Here is a 10,129-nt window from a genome sequence, read left to right on the forward strand (position 1 = left end):
ACGCCTCGACGAGACGCCACTCACATCACCTTATTTTTCACACATAGGGCTCAATCACTTCATCATCGAGAATCGTAAAAAAAAAGTCTAAATGCAATGAAATTATCGCTTTTATTTTATTCCGTTATCGGTAGGCCCAGGCTACGTGTTGATTGTAAAACAATAAAAGAAGATAAAAAAAAGTGCTTGGACAACCTACAGAATCCACAATTCCTGCACTTTGCAAAAGTATTACATTTGTTAATATTACGTAATGCTGGTGAAATAATAAGCCGTTGATAGCTGGAATAGCAAATTAAAACCTTAAATTTATGTATTAGGCCTAACGATAATTTTAAATTCATTAAATTAATTTGAAGTCCAAAACATCACGCAATTAAGTTCTGAAAGTTACATCACATAAGAACAGTTATAAAGGTTGCAACTATTCCATTTTAATTAATGAACAAATGTAGGCTACCGTAAAACCTCGAATTGAAGCCCTGGGCTTCTTCTTTTCTTTGCGGGATGGGCTTCTTTTCGAGATAGGCTTCCTTTCCGAAGATGGGCTTCTTTTCGAGACTACTTTTGCAAAGTAAAGAGGGGGATTTTTTTTCAAAATGAATGCTGAAAATTTTGTGAATTTGTAATGTAAAACAATAAATAAGGCCACTGTCAATCAATCAATCAGTATCATGGAGTGTATTTAACTGGCAATCACTTTAACTACTTTATAAACCAAGCTTGTATTTAATTTATTTTGTTTTCTGAAATTCATGTACAGTGTACAGGCTTTTTTCGAGGCTAATTTTGCAAACTAAATAGGGGGTTTCAATTCGAGATTGACTTCATCTCGAGAAGCCCAGTGGGGAAGTCCAGTGGGCTTCAATTCGAGGTTTTACGGTATGTTCAACCACATGGTTACAGTAAACCAAACAACGCCCCCAAAGCACAGAATAAGCAAGCAGCAGACCATTATTAATTTCGAAGAAGAATAAAGAGACACGGTTTTTGAATCGACAGATGCATTAAATGGCTGCACCCCGTGGTTTGTTGCATAGCCCATGTTCGGATGAGAATATTATGCATTATTATGTGTTTAAAGACATCCGTCTGCCTCCATTTTGTCGGGGGAAAATGGAAGAGATCAGCGAGTTTGATGTTCGCGAGGACGATGTGTGGGTAATTTCGTATCCACGGGCAGGTAAACTATCCGCAACGAGCATCTTTTTATCATGTTCAGTTCTTAAGTCACTGATCACTGATCAGGTGTGCCTAATTATTTATTTGCATTGTACTCCATTGTACTACTAATGTTCGTCGTTTTCGAGACCCAGTTAGCTGGACTAAAATAATAAAATACAGTAATACACATAGACGTAGGATGTTGAATGAAATTCAGGAATGCGTTTGTTCCTTTAAAATGTAATTTTTTGTTTGTGTGAGGCAGATTTGTGGGAAATCCCAGAGAAGAAAAGAGGGCGTTTACTGGAGCACCAACCTCCAGTCAGTTGGTAGGACCTTGGTAGAAGTGTCAATTTATTTTGGCAATTGTTCGCAGCAGTAGGCCTATACTAATTTATCTCTTGTAACAAGGAGCTGTACATTATTCTTATCTAGGTGATATCTATAAAGTTTATTGCATTTCATGCACACAGTGGTGGAGACGGGGGGAGGGGGCACGGGGGAACGAAACTTTCCGGAACCCACACATTCGACCTTGTGGCTTGTGGTGGCACCAGAAATCTGCCAAGGCGTCCAACATGTCCGATGGAGGAGTCTGAGCCAAGGGGAAAATGAAGCCTTGGTCTGGAATAGGAAATCCCAGAGTCTGGAATAGGAAATCCCAGAGAAGAAAAGAGGGCGTTTACTGGAGCACCAACCTCCAGTCAGTTGGTAGGACCTTGGTAGAAGTGTCAATTTATTTTGGCAATTGTTCGCAGCAGTAGGCCTATACTAATTTATCTCTTGTAACAAGGAGCTGTACATTATTCTTATCTAGGTGATATCTATAAAGTTTATTGCATTTCATGCACACAGTGGTGGAGACGGGGGGAGGGGCACGGGGGAATGAAACTTTCCGGAACCCACACATTCGACCTTGTGGCTTGTGGTGGCACCAGAAATCTGCCAAGGCGTCCAACATGTCCGATGGAGGGGTCTGAGCTAAGGGGAAAATGAAGCCTTGGTCTGGAATAGGGTTCACAGGAGAGTTTTAATGGCTTATTATGGTCCAAAATGTGCTTTTTGACCACAATATTATAGATTGGCAGCCAAAATTACGTTATTTGGATAGGCAAATTATTATTATTCATTGATAGGCCTTTTCCACGAATCGGTAGACATTTTGAAGTAATGACAGACATTGCAATCAGTGGTGCGTAACCAACAGAAATAAGATAAGCTTTTGGGCTGATTTTCTGACATCATTTATTTAAAAAATCATAACTCCATAACGGGGCGTCGTATCCAAAAACTTTTTCCAGCAAAATGTTCGTAAAAGACTAGTCTACACCACTATATGATTGAAAAAAAATTGAAAGATGTTTTTGACCTCTGAAATCAAGATGGAAAAAGAAAAGCCTATCTAAGTAGTGTATTAAAATAGGTATATGCATTACAGTGCTCTGTTGTCAACCAGATGTTGGTTACCATTCATTAGGGCCTACATCTGAATGACTTCATAGGCTTTCTGGAATAGGTATTTTAAAACCTAATACAGTACCATCAAAATGTACTAAAAGCACAAAAACTCGCATTATTAATTATCGAACACACATTTAATCATCAATAAAAATTTACAAAGAAAAATTATGATATAACATCTTAATAATTACATTAGAAATTGGTATCAATGGTTTGAACGCATTTTGTGTCGCCGATAGCAACGGAGTAGTATCACACGGTATTGTGATGTAACACTGTAGTATCTATAACAGATTTGAGCCTATCCAGGGTTCAGATGAGTGATGGGAACAAAAAGAATTGATATATAATAACAAACCATAAACATTTGATTTATATATTTCTATCTTATCATTATTTCTGAAGCTCAATATTTTCCTGTACATCATTAGACAACACACTGTCATAAAATTGCTACAAATCTTAGCAACATTTTATACTGTACAGAAAATATATACTGTAGGTATGAAATTTTTGGCCATACAAGGTTGATTGGCCTACTTGCAAGTATGAAAACGTTTAGATCAGTCTATGTTTGTGAAGCCCAGTGTGCACAAAAACTAATGCCATATATACAAGATTATGTCCTCATACATAATATTGAATGTTGCTACATCTTTTAGCATATTTTTAGAAAGATCTTGCAAATGAAAGACAAATTACATTTTTAATAACGAACAATGGTTAGCTAATAATTTTTTTTAAAGCCGACACAAGCAGTTAAATAAACATTATAGTAAAAACTGGTTTATAACATTATACATGCTAAAATGTTGTGATAGATGTAGACATACCTTTATTTGTCAGGTATTTGTTTAAACTTAATTGACTTATATTTTGGGGGTAACATTTGGGATTAACCTGGTTACATTATTATAGGAATCTGCCGACACTCCCTTTTCATACCTTCTGCCTCTTAATACTGGATTTATGAAAACCCCTCAAAGGGTTGCTTCATAAATCTAGGCAGATCAGCACAACAGCTATACAGTTGTACTTTATTAACATTTTAGTCTGTTTTGTGGTATGCACTACGTGCAGATTTGTTGACAGTCATCTGCTGCAATAGCAGTTTTATTGTAAGTGAAATCATGACATAGTCACTTTTTGTGCACTCAACCATGATATTGAATCCCTGGTTCAACCAGCTCCCTGGTTCAACCAGCTCCCTGGTTCAACTACATCAGTGTTCACTGCTCCTTGTGTTTCAGACAGTGCTAAAATGAAAGTACAGTAAGTCCACAGTGAGTCCTCTACAAACCATCTTTAACAGGCACAACTTGTTACAACTTTATTCAGCCCGTGAAAAATTGGTTTGTATGTGTTGTCAGGCGCGGATCCAGTGGAGGACCATGAGGCCTGTGCGCCCCGTCAGTCTAGCCGAAAAATAAAAAAGAGGGTGAAAATTTGAGTTAAAGAGAGGAAGAGCTAAAAAAGGAGTGTACCCATGAGTTCAGTGGAGATACAGCAGTGGGTGAAAGATTGGACTTTTGGGGGAAAAAAAAATTTCGTGAGAGAACAATAAATGCTAAGATTTTTGAAAAAAGACAAAAAATTATTAATGGTGTGTTGCACAAGCACAGTGATTATTAAATTCAGCATTAGTCTAGAATAATTGTTTTGTTAATATTGTTTTGCTAATATTTTTAGAACAGCTTTTTCAAATAAACTACAAGTATTATCGACTTTTGGGAGAAACATTTCTTAAAAGAACAAACCATAAATTTTTTGAGATCATAGGGAAACAATATCATATTTGTTGGGGTGCTTACTTGAAACAAGTGCTTGTACATTTATTTATGGTAAATGTAACTGACATAAATAATGTCATAATTAAATGTCTTTATAAATAATTGTCTTGTCAGGTCTTTGGCTAGAAGATGTAACATACCTTGTGATGCACTCTACAGAAGTAGGGATTGGAGATATGAGTCAAGAATCTATTGAAAATGGTGTACAATTCTTAGAGTATCCTCACCCAGGCTTAGAAACTATAAAGAACCTACCGTCCCCTAGAATCATCAAAACACATCTTCCGTACTGTATGCTTCCCAGGGCGGTGCAAGAAGCCCACTGTAAGGTATGTCATCCAACTCTTGGTTTTTTTGATTGTCAGCATCACTAGCTACTAAATCAGATAGTAATGGATGATACAGATTATGATGATGATGATGATGATGATGATGATGATGATGATGATAATGATGATAATGAATAATGTAGATTATAATAATGGATAGGCCTAATAATGATAATGGCGACGATGAAGATGAGGCCATGGCGATTTATTGCTGTTGGTGGAATTAAATAATTGACAATAGCGGTCAACAACAATGGTTATTTGAATTTTGAAAAATCTTGGAGAACCCAGGATTGCTATGGTATATCATTATATAATTATATTGAACCATGGAGTGTACCATTGTTGAAAACAAAGAAGTAAATTTGATCACTACAGACACAGAAACAAGCAGCTAGGTACAAAATATGAAGCCTAGGATATCTAGGATAGGCATGATTTTTGTAACTAGGTCAATACCAGCAAATATTAGTCAGTTTGACACATTCTTTTAAACAATACCCAATTTCTTGTTTAATTTATGATTTAAAAAGAAAATTACTTTTGTTACAACCAGCAAGTTCTCGTTTGTTTACAACATTATATTCTGAGGAGCCCTACCAGATGTTGTTTATTGTTTGGTTTTTATGAAACCAGATCACAATACAGACATATTCCACCTTAATGTCATAAAAAAATGAAGCCCATAAAATTAAACATGCAAGTAATTTGAATAGTATTTACATAGATGATGAAAAGTGGAATGTCTAAAAGGAGTGAAGCCCACAAAAAAATAATAAGACCCAATTCAATCAAGGGTCAATTAGCCTGAAGAAAGTGACCAAAGTTGTTGCCGAAACCATTGCTAAGGTAAGCAACTAATTGGTTCAACATAACAGATAATTCTCTACTATATTTATGGAACCAGATGAAATTCTTTGAGAATACCTATCCTAGTTCTTATATTATAATTCTACCCCCGCCTTGAACTCAAAATTGGACCAATTTTTGGAGGTGGGCTTTTAACTGGGGAATCCTCTTTTCAATCAAATGGCAGTTTTTAGGCACTGTATACCTAATTCCTTTGTGAAAAAAAAATTCAAATATTTGCAAAAATCATACCCTGGCTTTTGCCCGAGGAAAGGCTGGAACATAAAATGGGGTATATAGTAGGGGGTGGGCTTATACCAGAGGAACTACAGTAATTTTATTTTGCTGCGTAGGGTGACACGCAAAGCAGTGCTGAATTCAAAGAGACAGTTGATAGCGCAAAAAGAAAAACATGCAAACATTTTGAATTTGGGGAGATTGGTTAGTTTATGGTTTAGGGGAGTATAATTGTACTGAGTACGCACGAACGATTAGATATATTCTTCAGGGAGCAAAGAAGGTTGCACTTTGTGCTGGTTTGTCGGATGTTATCCAATGACCAGGGGTAATAATGCTTATGGCCTTTGATCATTGATTTGAAATTGGAATCTTTGTGCGAGATCATGCGAGTCCTGTGACTCATAAAACACTTTGGACCCTTGGTGATTCATTAAAATTAGATATTAAACAATAGTGTAGATATTTTTTTTTACTGAGAGAAAAATTTAATTAATTTTAGATAGTGCTAAATTATTAATACTTACTGTATAACAATAATTAAATTTTTAATGTATATTTTTGTATTTTCAGGTTGTATACATGTGCAGGAATCCGAAAGATGTTATGTGCTCTTTTTATGACTTCCATCGAATGGTGAAAATTGTAAATTACAAATGCACCCTGTCACAATTCTTCTACCGGTTCTTTAATCATAAACGTATGTTTGAATATTATAATATCTAGTTGTCATACACTATACTGTAATAATTGGAAGCCCAAAGCCATATTTTGTTGAAAAGTGTCCTAAAAAACAGCTGATCTTTTTTTTTTTTTTGATTTAAGACTAAACTCATAAATAATGATAAACTTTCTAGTCAAACAAAAGGAGGACTTGACTGGTGTTATTCATGTGTGTGCACTGAACTAGGAGATCTCTTGATCCCTTGTTCTTTTTCCATTGCTGCACTCCTTGTTTTCCAGCTAGAAGGGTGGAATGCAAATTTCAAAAGTAAACTGTCTTATGGATGAAGCATTTAAGCTATTAGTACTGTGTGCAATATGGCCATATAATGCATATTAAGGAACGCATTACACTCTTTGGAAAAGAGTAGGGACTTCCTATATGTAGTCTGTCCAATCACCACCAGGACCCGCTGGATATAAGTTTACTTCAGACTTTCATGGGTTATTCTTGGTGTTTAAACCGAATAAATTCAATCATTTTACAATATGTAAAATTAACATAAATTATCACATATTATCTAGTTGGGTATGGCTCATACTTTGAACATGTATTGGATTGGTGGAAACACAAGGAGGAAGAAAACTTACTAATACTCAAGTACGAGGACATGAAAAAAGTAAGTAAAATGTTTGTTTGTCCATCTTTTGTAGTTGAACACACCACTCTTGTGTGTGCTGCCGTTTCAAAGGCGTATTTTCCCAAAGTAAATAAATAAATCAGTATTTCCACTATTTCAAAATTGTATTTCTTGTTAGGTTTAGAAGGAGTGCTAATAATAAAAAGGCTTACAGGCTTAATAAAAAAGTATATACTGATCATTAACAGTATATCATTTAGCCAAAATTTTACTACATTGCCTTATTTGCAAGGATTGTTTTTCTAGGCTCTGTTTACTTTTATTATAATTTTCATCTCTTGTCGAACTAGAATTTTGGGGAATTTACAAGAACTTTGGCAAAATTCATTGGTATGCAATTGATGCCTGAACAAGTGAGAAATCTAGAAAACTACTGGATGTCACAATCTCAGTACAACAAAAGAGGTAAATTTTAGCATTGCTCCATTGCTTATTAAAGCACTACATCACTGGCTATATCAAAACTTGAGTACTACTGTATACAACAAATGTGGTATGTTGAAACATTTTAATGGTTAAAACCATTGATGATTGCTAATTTACTGGTTTGGAATTTTTCAATTCAGCTTGGAAAATAAATTTTTTAAAAGATGAGATAAGCTTAAACATTAGCATTCTGTTCTAAAATTATCTTTGACAATATCTCTTCAAGCATGCATAATAAGTCAAACATTAGCAGTATCATAGATTAAAAAAAAAATTAAATGATTAGCATAATCATAGATTTTAGACAAATTCAAGATAATTCTAAAATATTAATTTTAATGTTTTTTTTTTGTGCTAAGCAAAAATCTAAGTCCACTACAACCTCAGTACAACAATTATCAATTTAATACAGCAATTGGTTTTGCTCTTAATTAAATTAAAAAAAATACTAGATATAACAATCTTAGTACAGTATAGCAAAACTTGTTATAATATTGATAGCCATTGCAGTTTGATTAAAAGGCCTAATCCATTTCTTTTGTTATTGTAAAATGTTCATAATGATTTCACTTTAGGTTCTTTAGTCCGAGCTGTAGGTAATGCAGAGTAAAATTCCATGACTCATTGAGAGATATTGATTTGCTTATTTATTAATCTTATGAGGCATCAACCAAGCTTCTAAGAGGCATCAGCCAATCCTGACTGAAATGCAACCAATAGGTTGCTCTAATAGGCCTCACACTTCACATTCAGCTTATGCTATATTCTATGTGCAGTATAAATAATGAGCTAGTTATTTCTTCATATTTCTTATCATTCTCTTTAAAACATATGAATAAGAATTGATTTTTTTGTGTTTGATCACAACCAAATTAGTGTTTTTAAAATTGTATTTGTACTGGTTGAAATGTGGTTTTATATACCTGTTTAGGCTACAGGCATTAACGTAACTATTATCATCAATCCAATTTAAACTCTGTCCTAAACTAGCATAAAAATAAACAAAAAAATGATACAACAATTTGAGACTATGTTTTGCAGGTATACTAAAATAATCTTGTGCATTTCAAAGAATAGTTTAGCACTATTGCCATGGTATAGTGAATGATAATTGTATCAATTTTTATATTAACACTAATGTTTTGATTTTGTTTTTTGTTTTTTGTTTTTTTTTTTGTGAACCATGCATGCCCATGGCTTTGTCTTGCTTTGATAGTGATTTTTACAGTATAATTAGTAATGGTGTAAATTATACTTATGTACATGAGTAATTGTAAGGTAGAGTAGTTGTAAGGTAGAGTTTTTGTTGACTTCATATTTTAGAAATGAATGAGTTTGTATTTAATGTTTTTAGTGTTGCTATATTTTATAATTGAATGTTTTATTCTGTGGCGGATTCAAGGGGCCTCTGGTTTCAACTTTACCTTTTTTTATATATATATATTTTTTTTAATTATTCCATTGCAATAAGATTTTAAACATTGTCTATTCTCTTTATAGAAGACAGAGTTGGGCAATGGAAGAGCTATTTCACAGTGATAATGGATGAGAAGTTTGATGAACTTTTACCTGAGAAACTTAAGAGGTCAACACTTCAGTTTGACTACCAATAGAAATTGTATTACAGTAGAGTAATATACAAATACAAAATTAAATGGTTTGAGGTGAAGTAGTGAATTTCGCTTCCCTAAGTGTTTTATGATTGGGACTACCTCCCGACCCCAAGCAGAGAGGTAGTCCTAATTATCCAACATTGAGGGAAGTAGAATTACTACTTTATCGAAATAGTGACTATGTTGTATTTGTTTTACTATACCTCATAGTCACTATTTCGATAAAGTAGTAATAGTGACTATGTTGTATTTGTTTTATTATACCTCATAAATATTAAACAACACATCATCTCTCTACATTAGCATTTTCAGATAAAATTACACAGTTTGCATACGGTTCACGTAGGCAGGGGTGTGGTGGTCGATTTTGTGTAATATGTTTTTCCCGATGTATGCATAAATTTGGCATGCACAAGTAGGTAGGAGAAACTACTGCACACCAGGTAGAATTGGCCAATGAAATGTTGTTATTACCTAATTAATATTTATGAGGTATAGAGTAAAAATTTAGTTATCAAATGCTAAAAATAGCAAGAAAAGGTTTAAAATTTTGATGATTAATCCCCATGATGATTCTAGAAAAGGAATAATGTAGGCCTACAGTAAAATTCAGTATTGTAATTGCTAATACTTTGTACATTATCAGTGGTGGTTCCAAAAATTTGCCTACAAGGGGTCCAACATGTTTTACTATACCTCATAAATATTAAACAACACATCATCTCTCTACATTAGCATTTTCAGATAAAATTACACAGTTTGCATACGGTTCACATAGGCAGGGGTGTGGTGGTCGATTTTGTGTAATATGTTTTTCCCGATGTATGCATAAATTTGGCATGCACAAGTAGGTAGGAGAAACTACTGCACACCAGGTGGAATTGGCCAATGAAATG

The 10,129-nt window shown here is 34.2% G+C and overlaps 1 protein-coding gene across 2 annotated transcripts in view; it reads left to right on the forward strand.

Moving 5' to 3' along the window:
* The window catches only part of LOC117105093 (sulfotransferase 4A1-like), a 15,813-nt gene extending 5,914 nt beyond the window's left edge, over positions 1–9,899 (forward strand). The window contains exons 1-6 of one of the 2 annotated variants that reach the window (XM_033246125.1): positions 973–1,183; positions 4,530–4,744; positions 6,404–6,530; positions 7,079–7,173; positions 7,485–7,599; positions 9,121–9,899. In XM_033246125.1, the coding sequence (XP_033102016.1) occupies positions 1,012–1,183; positions 4,530–4,744; positions 6,404–6,530; positions 7,079–7,173; positions 7,485–7,599; positions 9,121–9,233 (837 nt within the window). In that variant the 5' untranslated portion in view covers positions 973–1,011 and the 3' untranslated portion in view covers positions 9,234–9,899. Of the gene's footprint in view, positions 1–972; positions 1,184–4,529; positions 4,745–6,403; positions 6,531–7,078; positions 7,174–7,484; positions 7,600–9,120 lie in introns of those variants that run through there. The other variant, XM_033246124.1, reaches the window with a different exon arrangement.
* Positions 9,900–10,129: the final 230 nt, after the last annotated feature.

This window comes from Anneissia japonica, unplaced genomic scaffold, assembly GCF_011630105.1.
Source record: "Anneissia japonica isolate Jap-2015-1 unplaced genomic scaffold, ASM1163010v1 scaffold287834_len5846547_cov211, whole genome shotgun sequence".
Classification (NCBI taxonomy): Eukaryota; Metazoa; Echinodermata; class Crinoidea; order Comatulida; family Comatulidae; genus Anneissia; species Anneissia japonica.